A 19,900-nucleotide genomic window follows, 5' to 3' on the forward strand; every position below is an offset into this window, starting at 1 on the left:
TTTATAATTTTATGTTTTTACATAAGCTGTCTAACAAGTTACTGTTCTACGCTTTATTACCTATAATAGGCTCTTTGCAGTTTTAGCCATCATCAAGTCAAAAGAAGCATCCAAACAAATACATGTTTAGTGATCTGTCAGTGTGCTTCTAGAAAGAAGTGGCATTATGACATCAGAAGGCAGCACATTTCAGCTTCTGCTAATCATTTCTATAGTATAGCACCGCTAAATCTGGTAGGTTTTCACAGTTCTTTCATTATCAGTTTCTTCTTTCAGTCTATTATCGCTTCTTCTTTCTGCCACTTCTCTGAAGTCTAATACTGTTGCATCAGGTCATATACTTTGTTCTGATTACTAGCAAACCCCAGCAAAATCTGACATGAGAAACTTAAAATTTAAAGCACTCAACTAATATGTACTATCATTGTTGTCTTTTACAGAACTGGTACCACATTTAAATTTAATGGTCTTTAAAGACCGAAAACATTACAGTGCTGGACTATAGACCTGACATATCATCACGTCAGTGGCCTTGTCTTCCAACTCACAATAACTCACGTTTGTAAGGCAGTTCTCATGTATGTTTCTTCTCCCTTAAGTGAGGCTAATCCAATGAACACAGATGAGAAACAAAACTTAAAACTTAAAACAATGATAAGCACATTATAGAGATGGCCTCTGTTCTTCCACTGGCTATGATACCCTAGGGGCACTTCAATAGCCAAAAACAAAATAAAATATCTTGTAACTCTAACCAAGCAAGTGAAAGACCTGTATGACAAGAACTTCAAGTCTCTGAAGGAAGAAAGTAGCAAAAGATGGAAGGAGCTCCCACACTCATGGATAGGTAAGATTAATATAGTAAAAATGGCCATCTTAGCAAAAGCAATCTATAGATTCAAGGCAATTCCCATCAAAATACCAACATAATTCTTTACAGACCTTGAAAGAACAATTTTCAACTTCATATGGAAAAACAAAAACAAAACAGAATTGTTAAAACAACCCTGTACAACAAAAGATCTTCTGGAGGTATCTCCATCCTTGACCTCAAGCTGTACTATAGAGCAAGAGTAATAAAAACACCATGGTACTAGCACAGAAATAGACTGGTGAATCAATGGAATAAAACTGAAGACCCAGAAATAAACCCACACACCTACAGACACTTGATTTTTGACAAAGAAGCCAAAACCATACAATGGAAGGAAGAAAGCACCTTCAACAAATGGTGCTAGTTTAACTGGATATTTACAAGTAAAAAAATGCAAATAAACCCATATTTGTCACCCTGCAGAAAACTCAAGTCCAAGTGGATCAAAGACTTTGACATTAAACCAAATACACTAAATCTGCTGGAGGAGAAAGTGAGGATCATCCTGGAACTCATTGGCACGGGAGACAACTTCCTGAACAGAACACCAACAGCACAGGCTCTAAGAACAACAGTTAATAAATGGGACCTCATGAAGCTGAAAAGCTTCTGTAAAGCAAAGGACACCATCATCAGAACAAAATGACAGCCTACAGATTGGGAAAGGATCTTTACCAACCCTATATCTGACAGAGGGCTAATATCCAGGATAAATAAAGAACTCAAGAAGGTAAACAGCAACAAATCATGTAATCCAATTAAAAAATGGGGTACAGAGCTAAACAGAGAATTCTCAACAGAGGCATCTCTAATGACTGAGAAACAAAGAAATGTTCAATGTCCTTAGTCATCAAGGAAATGCAATTCAAAACGACTCTGAAATTCTATCTTACACTCATCAGAATGGCTATGATTAAAAACTCAAGTGACAGCATATGCTGACAAGAATGTGGAGAAAGGGGAACCCTCCATTGCTGGTGGGAATGCAAACTTGTACAACCACTTTGGAACTCAATCTGGCACTTTCTCAGAAAATTGGAAATAGTTCTACCTTCAGACCCCAGCTATACCACTTCTGGGCATATACCCAAAAATGCTCCACCGTACAACAAAGACATTTGCTCAACTACCTTCATAGCAGCTTCACTCATAATAGCCAGAAACTGAAAACAACCTAGATGTCCCTCAACCTAAGGACAGATAAAGAAAATGTGGTACATTTACACAATGGAATATTACTCAGCTATTAAAAACAATGACATCATGAAATTTGCCTGCAAATAGATGGAACTAGAGAAGACCATCCTGAGTGAGGTAACCCAGACCCCGAGAGACACACATGGTGTATACACTTATGAGCAGATATTAGTTATACATTACAGATAACCATACTACAATTCACAGATCCAAAGAAGCTAAGTTTGTTTGTTTGTTTTTAGCATGTGTAGTATGTGTGTGTGTCTATGTAAGGTGCACGGGAGTGCGGGTGCCCGTGGAGGTCAGAAGAGAGCACAGTATCATCTGGAGCTGGAGTTACAGGTGGTTGTGGGCCACACAATATACGTGCTGGGAGCTTGACTCCAGTGCTCCGCAAAAGCAGTAAGCACTTGAACCAATGAAGCATCTCTCCAACCACAACACACTGGGTTTGGGGCACAAGAAATAGCACAGCATTGGTAGAGTAAGGCAGTATGCCTCTTTAAGAGGTCAAGGGCCTCAACCAAGACAGTAAAACTAAAAAGAGAAGACAAACATCTCTGATGTCAGGCAACAGAGTAGTACAACAGATCCTGCCGGAATCTGGAGCTAAAGGGAAATAAGAGCAAATAACTTTATGCTCATAAACTTGACACTGTAGAAGAACTGGACCAAATCTTTTAAAGCCATTAACTGCTTGTCAGTCAAGATGAAGCAGACTACCCGAGCAGTCCTGAAACCATTAGGAATCTGAAATTTGGAATTCAAAAGCTATTGCATTAAGGACTCTCCAGGCTGGGTTGGGTTTGCAGCAGATTTTAACAAGCGTTGAAAAAAATAAATGGATGCCAATGTTAAAGTCTCCTCCCCACAGATAGGAGGGGACACTTGATAGCTCTTTTTATGAGCCCATAATACGCTGACAGTAAAACCACACAAGATCACCACAACCAAGTGGGATTTATTTTTAAAAATTTACCAATACTATCAACAACCTCCCCAACAGCCTAAACCTTAAAAGTCATAGTCTCATCACTGACATAGAAGGGTGGAGAGGTGTGGTGGTCTGAATAGGAATGGCCCCCACAGACTCATATGTTTGAATGCTTCATCCTATGGCTTGGTTGGAGGAAGTGTGTCACTGTGGGGTTGGGCTTTGAGGTCTCTTGTGCTCAAGTTACGTCCAGAGTGGCTTACAGTCCTTCTGCTGCCTTTGGATCAAGATGTGGAACTCTCAGCTTCTTTTCCAGAACCAGGTCTGCCTGCATGCTACTATGCTCCCCACCATGACAATAATGGACTAAACCTCTGAACCTGTAAGCCAGCCCCAGTTAAATTTTTTCCTTTGTAAGAGCTGCTGTCTCTCCACAGCAATAAAATCCTAATAAGACAAGAGGGTATATGAATTCATGATTACTTCCCTAATACTTAACAGGCCCCCAAAATATTAATAAATGTATGACTGTGTTTTCTATCACATATTAAAAGCTCTTTAGAATAAAGAAGCAAAATCTAAAGAGATAAGAACTATGGCTCTTATACTTAAATTTTCTTCTGTGGTAATTTAAAAATGGAATTAAAATGGTAGGTAGAAAACAAGGCACAGCTTTTGCCAGGCGAAACATGACAAAGGTGCATGGCTTGACCTCCTGTGTTGGATACTGGGGCTGGATGAACATTCATTTTAATCATCCTGTATACTCTCTCCCTGTGCTCCAGAGACCAGTGAGCCCTGAGTAATATGTGGAGGCTCTCTTGCAGCTAGGGATATATGTATGTATACATATGTCTCTCTTTGTGTGTTTGTGTGTGTGAGATTTATGTTGTGTGAATCAAGTGTACATGCCTAAGATTTGTTACTAGGATTCAGCCAACTGTGAGCATGAAGAGTTTATTTTGTTGTTGGGAAGAACAGGTATAAGCAGTATAAGCTGTTACCAGTTTCTTTGTAACTTGCTAATGTGGTAGGAGAAACCACTTCTCGGGCTGGAGAGATGGCTCAGAGGTTAAGAGGATTGACTGCTCTTCCAAAGGTCCCGAGTTCAACTCCCAGCAACCACATGGTGGCTCACAACCATCTGTAATGAGATCTGGTGTCCTCTTGTGTCATGCAGGTGTACATGTAAGCAGAACTCTGTATAAATAATAAATAAATAAATTTAAAAAAATAGCCCCCTTTCTTTAAAAAAAAAAAAAAAAATTTAGAGAAACCACTTCTCATTCTTCCATAAGAGATTAATACTAATCTCTGCAGAATGAGGACTATGTTCTTAGGTCCTTTCTGCCCACAAAGATTCTATGACTTACTTAATGCTCTAAATTAAATCCTTTTCTGATTAAATTTTGCTTATATCATACAGATTTATATTTTATTTTTATGAGTTTTCTATGTGTGTGAATGTATGTGTCTCATCATTGTCTGTATTTTTTTGTGCTTTTTTTCCTGTTTGTTTTGTCCCATTTAGGTTTGTTTGTATTTTATCTACTTATTATTATTATTATTATTATTATTATTATCATTATTATCATTTTAGATTCCTGTTTGTTTTCTAATGAAAGAGAGAAAGAATGTGGGTTTAGGTGGGTGGGGACATTTGGGAGAAGCTGGGGTAGAGGAAACCATAATCACAATATATTGTATGAAAACAAATCTGTTTTCAAAAAAATTAAATAAATTTGCCAGGATAAAAAAAAAAAAAAAAAAAGAACGAAATGCTACTAGCTAGTGAAAAGGAACACAAAACGTTAACCACATACCTTTCCTCCAGTGATCAAAAGAGCACCATTCCTAAGTCCTGCGACAAGGGACATCAGCTGCCGAGACAAAGGGCGTCCCAGGAGGCTGTGAGTGATATGGTCCATGGCGGATAGACCTAAGGAATTCACTCCACTGCAAAACACATACATTCTTATGTGACAAAAGACCACAGCAAGGTAAAACCTAGCTATCAAAGGCTTCAGCTTTCCTTTCTGGGCTACCCAGAAGTGCTCAAGGAGTAAAATCCTCAAGTGCTCCTTCACTTAGACTAATGGCGGGACCCTGTGTCTGATATGCAGCTTTTAAAAATAAGTTCAATGTCTGAGACATTTGCAGTAACTGATGTTTGTTCTAAAGGGTACTTATCGGATCTGCTACAATCCCTAAATGCCCCATCCTCAAATCACTTGTAGTTTGGTCATCAACATTATCAAAAACAGGTGGTTCGGAAGGGCTTGTTGGGATAATCAAAGACTCGGCTCCTCTTAAACTTCAATCTGTCTTATACCAGCATCGAATCCACACTATTTCTTGATTTCTATCTTGATTTTACTCATGGAAACAAAAAGGGAAAAAAAAACTCCTACAGGTGGAATCTGAAGAGATTTTAATTTTACTTCATATTAATGCACACTGTGACACTTAAACCTCTTCAAGGTTTAATTCTGTCACTAAAACAGTAGAAAGGAAGTCAGACAGGTCTCCTGTCCAGTTTAAGTACGTGAGTTCTCATGCTAACACTGCTACTGACAGCACATGAATAAACTAAGAGGGCTTTGTTTTCAAATTCATTTTTTCTGAAAACGAGAAAATAGTCCAAAAAAAAAAAACTAATTATTACAATAAAATAGTCAAGGAATAACTTAATTTGAAATATTTTCACCACTCAACAATGTTTTAGATTTAGCTATTACAATACTTTCAGTTGTTTCAATAACTACTGTTTTGGTCAAGTACAATGATCAGATGGTATTCAGTTAATTTTCTTCTCACAAGTCAATTCTCAAAGCAGTATCTCTAAGAAAACCAGCTGCTTAAGGAGACAGGGTAAATATCTAACCTATGTGTGAGTACAGAAATAACCCTTAAAAACTGTCTCCTCATGCATTAGAAAGACTTTTCATTGGCATTCCTGGTCACTTTAACATAAAGCTTGCCAGAGAGAATCCAAGCAGTCTGTAAACATACTAATTTGACCATAACCTCTTACCCCAAAGAGTTCAGCTTTAAAAAGGGAAGAAGAAAGTCAATTTCCTCACTGTTTTCTTCTCTTATCATAGGCTCTAGAAGGACCTACAGCAGCAAGGAAAAGCCAGTTTTACATTTCACGGTTATGTCTTTTGCCTGCTTCCTGAGTTCCAGAAGAAAAAGAATCACCAACTCTGTCACAACAGAAAGTAGATGCTGAGTGCTGGGAACATGGTCTGAAACACACTGACAACAAGGTACTCACACATGGAACACAGTTATTCACAGACAAGCAGAATGACTGACGCTGTCTGATGACACTTTACGTATTTCTTTCATTTGTCATAATTACTCTTTCACAGCTCTAACATTTGCACCTCATCTGAGGGGTGTGCCCTCAGTCGCAGTTCGGAGATAAAAGGAAGTGTTTAGTTCCAAACCGCTGGAACTGTAAACAGCTGGCGCAGCTTCAATGCCGCAGAAACTAGTAGCACCTAGACAACAGTATTCCACAAACACGAGCAGCCAGAGACCTCTGGAAGAAAAGCTGTGTGGTATTTGTGATGAGTAGACAGTTTTAACAACCATCAAAATAATATAACAAAATGGCATGTAACAGTGTGGATTAAAAATTATTATGTGTGTGTGTGTGCACGCACACTGCAACAAGGAGGTGGCTCATGTGGCACGGTGCACATGTGGAGGTCAGAAGACAATTTTGAGGTCTATGTGTTTGTGTGTGTGTGTGCACTCCAATGAGGAGGTGGCTCACATGCACATGTGGAGGTCAGAGGACAACTGTGTGTGTGTGTTTGTGTTTGTATGTGTGTGCACTACAATGAGGAGGAGGCTCACGTGCACGTAAGTCAGAGGACAACCTTAGCGGTGCCGGCCTTCTCCTTCCACCTTTTGCACGGCTTCCTGGGGTGGAACTCAGGTTGCCGGGTTTGTCTGTAAAACACCTTTACCCACGGAGCCATCTCACTAGCCCCCAAATAGGAACTTTTAAGATCAGTCCTCTGAAACTAAATCTTCATTTGTTTAATACATTTAAATCATGACCCATTTACCAGTTTACACAATCAACAGTAATTTTGAAACTTAATTGTGCTTAAGTGATGTTTATCTTTAGGATAAATCAGTAATTTATTTAGATAAATTATAGAGTAAAATATTTAAAATCAAGTTATTCCTTACTCTTTCCATGTGGCTTTTAGTCTACTTCTGGATGGAAGCTTACAGACAGAAACTCCTACTTTATTAGTCACAGAGAACAAGCCTGGATTCTTTACACATCATTACCTGAACTGACATCTTCTGCAGCAGAATGGCACTCAACACAAACACAGTGCTTCCTGGTTCCTTATCTTTTTCCTGAGAATCAACTATACTCAGAGAGAACTCTTTTAACCCTATTAAGAAGAAAGTGATAAGTGAAGAGTTAGAACTGAAACTGGGAGGAAATAATTTGATTTGAAATATCAAACTTATTTAAAGACATTCTTCAACAGACAATACTGTTAGGTTTCATTGTTCACGTGTGACACAAGTTGGAAAGACAATTAAAAAATTTTACATGTTACAGCTATTGAAGTAGGACAAACAAAAACCACACTTGTACCTACCATCTTTAATTTCCAGCTTAATACATTCTTCCTTTGATATTATCAAAGGGAGCTTGGTGGTAGCAGACTGCTGTAGCCAAGATGAGAACACAGCTTTTACATCTTCTTTACTCATGTCTCTAGGCTACCAGAGAAAAGGACAGAAGAGTAATCAAGTATCCCAATACCTGACGTAAGCTTAACATGCTTGTTTTGACATGTCTCTCTAACAAAAGGTAAAGTCTTACCAAATGTAACCAACACAGGATGCTCAGAGTGTACATGCAGACGCGTATCCCAATACCTGACGTAAGCTTAACATGCTTGTTTTGACATGTCTCTCTAACAAAAGGTAAAGTCTTACCAAATGTAACCAACACAGGATGCTCAGAGTGTACATGCAGACGCGTGACCTGTTGTGATGGTGGGGTGATGAGGACCATTTATACAAGCAGCAAGTTATAAGTGACCCTTTCCTGTCTGCCCAGTGAGAAAAATACCAAGTGTATGTGGCCTCACTGTGGCCAACGGTGCGCAGTCAGCAACCAGGAAGAGCCTCTCTTCCCAGTACAAGGTGAAGAGACTCAGCAAGGCAGCGGGCCGTGTTTGTTGTACTGGTTCATGAAATTCAGACGTGACACTCAGAAGCACTGCAGGCATTTTGTATCTGAAGGAGCCAAGGCACAGCTAAGGATGGCAGAAGAGAAAACGATGTGGAGCCTAGGTCTTTGGCAACACGGTAAACCACTTATGAGTGCCTTCAGCCTGCCGTGTACATGAGAAAATTAAGTGCCTTATGTGTTTAAGCCACTCTTCCTTTTCTTATGTGGACCACAGTCTAGCTATCCTAAATGAGTGCAGTATTGTTCAAAAATCCAAAATAAATTACAAGAAACCCTGGCGAATTTTTATAGTTTTTACACTAAAATTCAGTTCATAAATGACATTCAATAGCATTACTAGACTAACAAAATTCATATAGGGTTGGGATGATAGTTTTCAAGTGCAAGTACCTGAGCTCAGTCTTCAGGAAGCCATGTTCATAAAGCCAGGTGTGATAACACAACTATAGTCCCAACCTTGGGGTGAGGAGACAGATGGATGCCTTAGGCTCTGGGCTGGCGAGTCCCAGGCCAATGTGTGACAATGCTTCAAAAAACAAAATGATGGCCCTTGAGGAATGACAGCAGAGGCTATTCTCGGGCCTCCACATGCTATGCACATATGAGCACACATACCTGCTTGCCCACATGTGCACATGCTATGTGTTTACACACATACAAATCACACAGAAAAAAATTATATTTTCCCAGTAAAGTAACCTGCGCTCTCCCAGTTCTCAAACAGGTCTGCTTCTGTTCTTTCTCTTCACATAGCCAAGCTTACACCTGCTGGCTGAGCTCAGCTTAGAACCTGTCATTACCAAAAGGAGGCTAAGAAAAGGCACCTTCTCCTCAGGTTGCTAAGGTGGCCTTGAACTCTCTGTGGAGCTGGGGATGACCTTGAATGTCTGGTCCTCCTGCCTCCACCTCCCAAGTGCTGGTATGCAGGCATGGACCATCCATCCCTGAGTGCATCTGAAGATCAAACCTAGACTTTGTGTGTGCTAGACAAACATTCTGCTAACTGACTTACATCCCTAACTCCAAAATATCAATTAAAAAGAAAAGAATTGCCATATTTGCACTGATGCATTCATATTTGCTTACTAATGATTTCTTTGCTGCTTCTTACATTAAATATTGTACTGGCCACAAATCCACATACCATTTCTAGGTATATACCCAAAGAGATAATCAAGAAAGTAGAGAATCAAATAGATACTCATACTTCACTGCTCCCTGCAGCATTAATCACAAGAGCCAACAAGTAGAAGCCATGTACATCTCCATCAGTGCTTAGGTGGATAAACAATTACATAGCGAAATGTTATCCACAAGATGATAGATGAAGCTCTCATACATGCCACAATAGAGGGGGACCCTGAAAATATTATGTGAAATCAAATAAATCGGACACACAGGACAAACACTGCCTGACCCCATGTTTACACAATTGCTAGAGTAAGTAACTCAGAGACAGAACAGAGAGCCGGTTGTCAGGCGATGGGGAGGAAGGGGTGGGGAGGCACTGTCTAGCGGCACAAAGCTTTTGTTTGCAGTGTAGGAGGCATTTTGGAAATGGTAATAGTGGGTGCAATGCACAACATTATGAATATAATTAATACAGCTGAACTGGTCACTTGAAAATTGCTAAAACATCACACTATGTAACTTTTAACACAATGAAAAAGAAGTACATTATTATTAATGAACAATGAGCAACTCTATAACATTCATAAAAGAATTTTAATACAACATATGTTTGAACTCACTAAGTTCTCTCTCGGTTGTAATTTCAGAGATCTTGGAATTTTAGGGGTGGTTTCCAGTGGCGTTATTCTGACTACTGCATGCATTTCTATATTTAGTCTCTTTCTCAGGGCATCTGGAATCTGCAATTTAAAAATAATAGTAAGAACATAAAACTGCTCAAAGACTGATTAAAGTACTTCAGAGCCTAAATTTGGTATTACTTCCTATTAATTCAAGTGAAAGTACAGAGGTCATCACGCAGTCCTACCATACTGATTCATAGTTGTGATAGCCTGCTTGGCTGCTTCAGTCAACATACAGAATACTGGGAGACCTAGAAACAGTGGAAATTCATTATTCCTGTTTTATGAACTGGGAAGGCTACTGTCAAGGGACTGGCAGAGTTGGGCTGGTGAGGCCTGGTGTGTGAGGACATGCTTGCTGCACCCTCACTGGGCAAGAGAGGAGAAGAAGCTCAAGAGGGCATCTCCCAAAAGGACATCAGTTGCACTCGAGGCTTCCCCCTCAGAACCTAATAACCCCCAAAAAGGTCTCACGTCCTTCCACGGTCACTTGGTTTGACTATAGTAAGAGTAAGACCGTCTGAAAAGTCCTTGTATTTGTTTGTGAAAGTTGAGAACCACTGAAACAGCTGCAGTAGTTAAACCTGATCACAATCTGCCACAGATACAATTCAATCCAAAAAGGAAAGGGTAAAACTTCCCACCCTCATTCATAAAATATTCTAAACTTAGATTACGGGGATGGCCACACAATATTATACTAATAACAACTTTTGCACACATTGAATTGTACACATTAACTTTCATCTCAATAAAGATGTTAAACAATTCTTTAAAATTCTTTTTAGACTTTTCTTTCATGTGTGTGTTCTGCCTGTATGTCTGGCCTTCATAAGCATGCCTGGTACCAATGGAGGCAAGAAGGGGATGTGGGAAACCCTCAGACTGGAGTTGCAGATGGTTGCGAGCTACCACGTGGGTGCTGGGAATCAAACCTGGGTCTTCTGCAAAAGCAATGAGTATTCTTAAGCAATGCTCTAGTGCCCCCCAACTTCTTACCTCCCCAAACGATGGTAAGTACTAAAAGACTACAGAGGGATGGGAGACACTCCTCCACACGGAGACTTCTAGAGACTGACTGGTCTTCAATTTATTGTAATTCAAAATCTGGGAAGGATTACGTAACAAGTTTCTTCCAAAATTCTAAACCTCATACTAACCCAGACTTTCCCAAGGTGCAGAGGTTCTATTCTTTTGGTGAACTTTGTGGCATTCTTCACCTCCTCCAGGCCATTCCAGACGACCTTCAGCACACAGGCCTTCCCAGCTTCCTCGCTTCGGATGGAGCTGATCTGCTTCTGATCTGCAGGCTCTGACAGGGCCTTCTCCTTTTCGGCTGACAGGATGCTCTGCTTACTTTTGCCTTGCTGTTGCTTTGGAGAGTGTAGCTTAACTAGTTTTGCGTAGATCACAGTAAAGCTGGGCTCTGCATCAAAATATTCTTGGTCCCATGGAAATACATGGACAGTGCAGTGTTTGTGAAACACAGAGGTGGCGGGTGTGTGGCGCACACTGGGAGGCTGAACTTGGCACACTCTGAAAATACTGTCCAGAGGAACAGCCTGTGACTGCATGGTTCTGAAAGCACCGACTTCCAATGAGCCCCAGGATGCCTCTGGTTTACTGTCAGGCCCAAGAGAAAACATGCTCCCTAGCACGGTCCACCAGCGTGGCTTCAGTGATGAGTGACTCGGGACTTCTGGATCTGTTCCATTAGACCCAGTGACGCCCTCTGTGTTCACATGGAGCTGCTTAGTTCGAAATTCTGTTGACGTTCCTTTCTGCTCTCGTCCATAACCACGAAACTGCCCGGGTGCATCTCCTGCTTTTGGGAACGTGTTCTCTTTGGCTTGGCGTGTCTTTGGCTGAATAAGGAGTCTGGTGTTAGTTTCTAGCCTCCCGTAAGGGGCAGTTGGCATCAGAGCAACTGGGTAGGAAACAGAGCCCATTAGTACACATTCACCTCTGGTTCAGACTTGGCACTCCAATGTAGAGAATGACAGCAAATATTACAATATCACCTACCTATTTGGATGAATATGTAAGTCTGCTGGTCAACCCAGATGGGAAAGACGGCTTTAGGAAAAACTATTCGAATTTGATCTAGAAGATGTTGTTCAAGAGAAATGGCATGTAGCTCCTAGAAACGACAGAGAGCAAGGTTAGATCATGCTGCCTTCGGATCATTCCACGTCTGGTAAGGAATCTCCACTCTTCCTTTTAAAGTTTATTGTTATATTTAAAGTACGCATGATGCGATAGGACATATGCGGCAGATCCAAGATCCAAGATCCAAGCTAACCTTTTGTTGTTTTGTTTCTGTGTCAAGAGAAGCTAAAGTCTACTTATTTAGAATTAATCCCCCTGAGCAAAGGTGGCACACATCTTTTACCCCAGCACCCACCCGGGAGACAGAGGCAGGTGGGTCTCTGTGAATTTGAGACCTGCCTGGTCTACAGAGTGTGTTCCAAGATAGCCAGGGTTACACAGAGAAACCCTGTCTTGAGAAATCAAATCAAATTAAATAATTAATCCCAAACACGATTGTCTCATCTGTGGTTTTCATGTCATACATTAGCTCTCTCCCAAGTCATTCTTATAATTCAGACTAACTCGGGACACATAAAGCAGCCCAGGAAAACCTAACAAGTGATGCCGAGATGTGGGTTAGCCTTACAGTGAGACAACACTTAGCTTTTCTTTACCAGAATCTCCCAGTCGTCTGCTGAGAGGGGTTCCACCTCAACTTGCTGACAAGACACCACATGGGAACAAGGCCTGAGAAACACCTGGACAAAGAAGCCAGACATGCAAGATTACTTTTATAAGAGTTTTCTCTAGAAAGTAAAATCTCTCTTAGGTAAGGTTCTGTCTTACTGTCACTGTCTGTCCCTCTGTCTTTCTCTCTTTCTCTTCCCTCTTACACATCTCAGATAACAAATATTAAGTACTTATTCTGAGCAAGGCCTTGATATATTCAGCATTTTAGGGGAAAAAATGTTTCACAATGGACTACAGAACAAAGAAACATCCGAGCACAACATATTTTCAAAAGTAAATAAAGATATTCCTGGAAAGAAGTTTAAGAGTCAAGTGAGACAGCAATGTGCCTGTAATCCCAGCTACTCTGAAGGCAGAAGCAGAACCCTCAGTTCAAGGATAGCCTCAGCAATGGACTCAGATCTACCAAAAAATAAAAAAACAGGGGCTGAAGAGATGGCTCAGTGGTTCAGAATACTAGCTGATTTTCTAGAAGACCCAGACTCAATTCCCAGCACCCATACGGCACCTCACAACTCTCTGTAGCTCCAGTCTCAGGGGCTCTAATGCCCTCTTCTGGCCTCTACTGGCACTGCATGCATGTGGTAAATAGACACACCATGCAAACCACCCCTTTCTCTCTCTCTCTCTCTCTCTCACACACACACACAGAGCAAAGTGCATGCTATGTGTGCCACCTCATGGCACCAACACAGAAACAGCCATGAGAAACGGCTTCTTTAATCCCAGCACTGAGGAGGCAGAGACAGGCTGCTCCTTGAGGCTTGCTGGCCAGCAAGGCTCCAGGTTCAGTGAAAGACCCTGTTTCAATAGCTAGAGGCGATGGGCAGGAGAGATGGCTCAGCAGCTAAAAGCAGGGAGGTCCTCTTTCAAACGACTAGAGTTCGGCTCCCAGCCCTCATGTCAGATGGCTCACAATCCCCTGCAACTCCAGTTCCGGGAGGATCTGACTTCCTTCTGGCAGCTGTGGGTATTTATATTCCCATGCACATACCGGCATTTGGACATACGATGAAGAAAAAAATCTTAAAAAAAACCAACAAAGGCCGAAGGTGGAGAGCAATTAAGAAAAACATCTGATGTCAACCTCTGGTCTCCACAGGCATGTACACTCACACGCGCCCCCACCTTCCCTCCTTTAAACAGACCAAAATTCTAGCAAAAAAAGCAGGGTACACAAAAGCCTACTGCAAGGCTTCTGGACTTCTCATGAATGACCTGTTTTAATTATTTAATCATCAAAAGCATGCATTAATAAAACCATCCACGAGTTCAGAATAAGTTAAAAGAGATGTGGCACTCTCACATTCTGCTGTGAGAAACTGGCAATAGAGGACAATTTGGCTCCATCTATTGAGACCCTAAATGTATCACCTCCAGACATGATGAGTCCAGCTTTGACATTTTATTCCCTGTTGGCTCAAGAAGTAGCCGTAACCTGAAAACCTGAATTTTAAATGCTTTGAACTCTGAAACTTTCTGAGCAATTCATATTTTACATTTTAGAGCAATTCTCGATTTAGAATTTTGAATGTGGGCTGTCCAACTGGTAGGCTATGCAAATACTCCCAGGTCTGAAGCATACCTGGCCACAAGCATCACATAAGAGACACCCAGGCTACTCAGGATTCTGAGAGAGTACAAAACTAGTTCCAGAAAAGTAAGACACTGGGGCTCTGGGAGCTAGCACCTACTGTCTGCTCCTGCTAATGACACTCCACCACCTGTGGAGAGAAAATGCTAGAGAAAAAAAAAAAACCCCAAAAACCTGCCATCTGTATTAAACATCTTTTTCTTGGCAGTGTTCCTAAACAATAAAGCTATTTACACGGCACTAAACGCCAAGTTAAGGATTTTAGGTCTCTAATGGTGGTTTAAAGAAAACCTGGTAATGTGCAGAGGTTTTGGCAAATACCATGCCATATTATTAAAAAGATATGAACATCTAAAGACCTTGACATGGGTGCTCATGGAAGTAACTCCAACTCATTCCCAGGGATGACTGTACATGGAAAGGTATGTGATATACTTTGTGGAGTAAAAATTATGGGAAATATGTATGAGTTTTTTCTTTTAATCCTAAAGGCCTAGTTGGATCGCAACAAACAGTAGCATACATTCTAAAGTGGGGTTTATGGAACGGGAAAATGGAACTTTTACTTTCAATCAAATTTTAAGTGAATATTTAAATTGAAGATTTAAAGTATTTAAAATTAATAAACTGATGAAAATAATATAACAAAATATAGACACAAGTCCTTATGCTTTGTGGTCTACAATACAATTATGGGAAAGGCAGAAATGTAAAAAAAAAAAAAACAAAAAACAAACAAAACAAAAGAAAACAACAACAACAAAAAAAACACTGCCTGTTGAATCAAGTAAGATCATGGGAGGTGAGAAGTTTTGTTAGAAAAAATAATAAACAAGCTACATCCACAATCCCAGAATTTAGGAGGGTGAATCAGGAAAATCAAAGAGTTCAGAGTTCATCCTCAGCAACATAGTGAGCTCTTTAAAAGAAGGAAGGAAGGAAGGGAGGAAGGAAGGAAGGAAGGAAGGGAGGGAGGGAGGGAGGGAGGGAGGGAGGGAGGGAGGGAGGGAGGAAGGAAGGAAGGAAGGAAGGAAGGAAGGAAGGAAGGAAGGAAGGAAGGATGAAGGGGGGAAGGTAAAACGAAGCCAGAGTGATGATGGTGCAGTGGGTGGAGGCCACGCCCTCAAGCCTGACCATCTGAGTTCAATCACTGGGAGCCTTGTGGTAAGAAGAGAGAAGAGATTCCTGCAAATTCTCCTCAGACCTCCACATTCCACAAGCATTCCCTTTGGTCTCCTCCTAGCCCCGCCAACTCCCTTTGCCCCCAATCCCATCAACAACATATGCACACAAAATAAATAATAAAATTGTGACAGAAACTAAAACGAAGTTCTAAAATAAGAAGAAAACCCAATACTCAAAAACCAAAAATAATTTCACAAAAATTGACTGGAAAATGAGCAACTAGAGTGCCACATTAAGTAGGAAGCATGTTAAAGATAAGATTGCGACTTAGAAAATATAGTTTTGTTTTGCTTTTTTTTTTTTCCCAGTATCTTGGCCTCGTAATAATAGCATACAAATGATCTTTCTTCAGAATACCTGAGCTTTAGGACACGACATTAAAAGGAGGTGACCGCCAACATACTTTGTGCTTACCTGTTCTCCACTTGAGAGTCCAAGTTTCTGACCAACTTGTCTGTTAATTTCAGCCACATTTTCACCTTGATCATGAAAATGTCTGCCTTCCACCCAGCTCAAGTATGTGGGCTGGCGATCGCCGCTTACTTCTATAGCTTGATTCTATTCATCCAAATAATAGGAGAGAAAAGGGGTTCAAAAGCCTTAATGTTTTTTTCCTCTGGATTCAGATAAGCAACTATGATACTACATACAAACAAAAGAAGTGCTAGAGATAGTTAATCACTCTTTCTTCACATTTGTAATTTAAAACCTATAATCATTTAAAACAACCACTACTGGGCTGGAGAGACGGCTCAGTGGTTAAGAGTACTTGTTGCACTTCAGCCTATAGGGGATCCAGTTCTGTCCTCGTCTGGCCTCCACAGGTACCCTCACATGTGGCAGACAGACAGACTGACAAATAATGAAAAATAAATCGTTAAGATTAAAAACATTTGAGAATAGCACAACATGAAAATAACATAATATTTAAGTTTGTGGCTAATAATTAAAAGACCAATGTCCCCTACAGTTAAAGGATTATACAGCCAAGGTTGGTGCTGCATGTCTATGATCCTAGCACTTGGGAGGCTGAGGCAGGAGAGTGTGATTAAAGGTCAGCTTGGGTTACAGAGTGACATCCTGTCTCTGAAAAAAAAAATTACACTCATAGGAATCTTGGTAAATACATGTACTTGGAAAGAAAAAAAAAATTCCTTTCACAAAAACAGAATCATATGAACAAGTTTGTATACTTCTTGCTAACCCGTTTTAGTCAGTGATTCGTGCATTTGTATACTATGGACAAGATTTAATATTGCCTTACCTATTTACTATTACTATTGCACAAACATTTCCACACATTTACCACTTTTCAGTAAAAACAAAAACAAAAACCAGCACCTTGATGGATAGTCCTGAGGACTTGTTATCTCAAGAAGCTTACGTTATTACATTTATTTCTCCATGTCAAAATAAATTGCCCTTGAAACACTGAACACCGAACTCTCTCATTTACACCAAATTTCAGTACTTCATATTTCTTTAAACAGGACAAATTGCAAAGAATACTGGAGTCCCTTCTGAGGCAATAAGGTATTCAAACACACTCACTAGCAAACTTTTGTATATAAGAAAGTCAGTGTTAGCCAAGCATGATGGTGTGTCTTTAATCCCAGCAGAAGTGGGCAGATCTTTGAGTTTGAGGCCAGCCTGATCTACAGATGAGTTCCAGGACAGCCAGGGCTACACAGAGAAAGCCTGTCTGGAAAGAACAAAACAAAACAAAAGCCACTGTGTATCCTTTAGCTGCATAATTTTTCTCACAACATCCAAACAATGATCCAACTGGTTTTGCTGACAAAGGTCATTGAGCTAAGTACAATTTGATAAAGTAAAAGAAAGCCCTGGCTTTGAAGTCAGAAGTTCTAGGTGACAATCTAGACTACAAGAGCAAAGGTAACCAGGCCCCAGGCACTTTCTATGTGGTTTCCTAAGTTGCTGATACTACAGCTCAGTTCCCCCTATTTCATAAGAAAGCTTTAAACCCAGAGACATTAAAGGAGGAAATGTGAAGTACAGCCTGAAATGTCTAAAACATCTACTAGCTCACTAGGGGAAAACAAAAGGAAAAAAAAATCAACTCTATCAGACAAGAAAAACATTTCAGTCTTGGTGTTGACTGAAATGTAGTTACAAGCTACACTATGTCATGATCTACACTCAGTGATAATGCGCAAACTAATGTCCTAAGCTGACTTTTACACTGGTTTTCATTAGAACCACAGAAGCCTTCTGATGGAGAGATTAGAGTCCCTTTCATGACAAGAAATGTGCTGATTATTTGCTTTGGCCCACATTGTATTATCAATGTCACCATGAAAGAAACAATCAGATGAACCAATCAAATGCCTGAGGGGTGCCTAGGTCTAAGACCTCGGCTATCTCTTGCTAACATAAGGAAATGACAAATCTAAGCTTGGCAATTTCTGGATGAGATTTAGGTCTCTTTTCTGCATTCAGCCGCAGTAGGAATCCTCTCTGTTGCAATCACAACATACCCTGAGATTAAAATATACTGGTGATTGAATGGAGGCAGTGGTTCTCATCTGGGAGTGACTGTCCCTGTAGGACATTTGTGTCTGAAGATGGTTTGGGGTATCACAATGGGAGACACTACTCATATCTAGTAGACAGGGGTCATGATGGCATGGTGGCCCACACACTTAATCCTCACACTCAGGAAAAAGAAGCAGGTGATCTCTCTGAGTCTGAAGCCAGCCTGGTCAACATGGGAGTTCCAAGCCAGCCAGAACTACATAATGAGTCCCTATCTAATAACAGAAAACCTAGCAAGAACTAAGGGTTGTCCAGTCTGACTGAGAACTTCTACATTAAATATCTACTTGGAACCAGTCCTTAAATAAGGACTGTGTGAATAAAGAAAGACATTTTGCTTAAAACAAAATAATATGTAACAAATGAGACACATCATATAAATTATGAAGTTCTTGAGTGTGATGGTGCACGCCTGTAATTCCAGCACTCTGGGAGGCAGAAGCAGGTGGATGTTTGTGAACTCGAAGACGGTATGGTCTACAAAGTGAGTCCAGGGCAGCCAAGGCTACACAGAGAAAACCTGAGTTGAAAACAAATAAATACATAGACAAATAATCCTAAAAAGGACATAACTATGGCCAACAGAGATCCACAGAGCTACGTGGGAGAAGGATTATGCTACTGTTAAAGGCACGCTTTATATGAAAGGAGGGGGACTTTAGTGGGGGGCCATAGAACCAGCAAAAGAGCAGAGGCAGGAGTGAGATCAGTCAGGTAAGAAACAGCAGCAGGCTAGTGTCGCTGACACCAGTGAGGGCGGACAAGACGGCAAACTGGCTACATGAAAACCGAACTGGCCTCGGACTTCTGGTATCCTTGTGTTTGAGAATAGGGAAATGACCTAGATAACTTAAGGTCCTTTCACTGTTAGCCTTTCATGGCGTTATAACCATGGGTCTCAATTCTGTGTATTCAAGTAGCCTGAATATTTATTACAGATCTTTAAAAAATCTGTTCCTCAAGATTCTGGTTCAGCAAGTCTGAGGAAAAGCCAGAATATCTGTATTCTGAAAACCTTTAGGTCAACCAGATAAAGGTCACTGTTGCAACCCTTCCTCCCATTACTGCACTATCAGGGCTTCAACTCAAATGAAATAATTCAACCTAATTTCCTAACTCACGACCCTTTCCGCGGGGGCGGGGGGGGGGGGAGCTGTCACTTTATTAACCTTTGGCACAGGTTGGAAACCTTCGTAATCGACAAACCAAGTCTGCCACTCGAGACCTCCGTGGCAGCACTGGCAGCTCGCTGGCGGGAGAACACTTGAACAAAACACCTCAGAGCTCCGTGGAGCTTTCCAACCTGGAGCGAGGGCGAGGGCTGCTTCTGAATGCTGAGGTAGAAGCCTAGCCAATTCAGGCTGGTTCAACCGAGCGCGAGGGCTGGACTGGGAAGCCCGCTGCAGGATCTCGGGGATGCACTGTCGGTGGTGTGCGTGCGCCCGCGGCCACCCTACGCCGAGCCCGAGGGGGGCCCTCGCTCACGCCCCGGCCGCAAAGGTGTCTGAGGACACCATCCGTGAGGGACGTCGGCGGCGTCCGCCCCCAGGCGTGGCTCGGGCGTCCGGCGAGCGCGTTACCTGCAGCAGGTGCAGCTGGGCCGCGAGGCGCCGCGGCAGATGGAGGAAGCAGTCCCGAACGTTCGTGAAGGCCACCGTCGCGACCGCCCCTCCAGACCCCGCACCCGCTACGCGCTCGCTGCTCCACATCGTCCAGAGCGAGGTTC

The 19,900-nt window shown here is 41.4% G+C and overlaps 1 protein-coding gene across 1 annotated transcript in view; it reads right to left on the reverse strand.

Moving 5' to 3' along the window:
• Window positions 1–19,897, reverse strand: part of Pex1 (peroxisomal biogenesis factor 1) — a 39,755-nt gene extending 19,858 nt beyond the window's left edge. The window contains exons 1-10 of the mRNA XM_055612839.1: window positions 19,755–19,897; window positions 16,033–16,176; window positions 12,764–12,847; window positions 12,084–12,198; window positions 11,219–11,985; window positions 9,996–10,115; window positions 7,643–7,766; window positions 7,320–7,429; window positions 6,040–6,122; window positions 4,829–4,961 (exon numbers count right to left, since the gene is read on the reverse strand). Of these exons, the coding sequence (XP_055468814.1) occupies window positions 4,829–4,961; window positions 6,040–6,122; window positions 7,320–7,429; window positions 7,643–7,766; window positions 9,996–10,115; window positions 11,219–11,985; window positions 12,084–12,198; window positions 12,764–12,847; window positions 16,033–16,176; window positions 19,755–19,883 (1,809 nt within the window). The 5' untranslated portion in view covers window positions 19,884–19,897. The remainder of the gene's footprint in view (window positions 1–4,828; window positions 4,962–6,039; window positions 6,123–7,319; window positions 7,430–7,642; window positions 7,767–9,995; window positions 10,116–11,218; window positions 11,986–12,083; window positions 12,199–12,763; window positions 12,848–16,032; window positions 16,177–19,754) is intronic.
• Window positions 19,898–19,900: the final 3 nt, after the last annotated feature.

The sequence above is a fragment of the Psammomys obesus genome, unplaced genomic scaffold (genome assembly GCF_907164565.1).
Source record: "Psammomys obesus unplaced genomic scaffold, mPsaObe1.curated_primary_1811, whole genome shotgun sequence".
NCBI classification, from domain to species: Eukaryota; Metazoa; Chordata; class Mammalia; order Rodentia; family Muridae; genus Psammomys; species Psammomys obesus.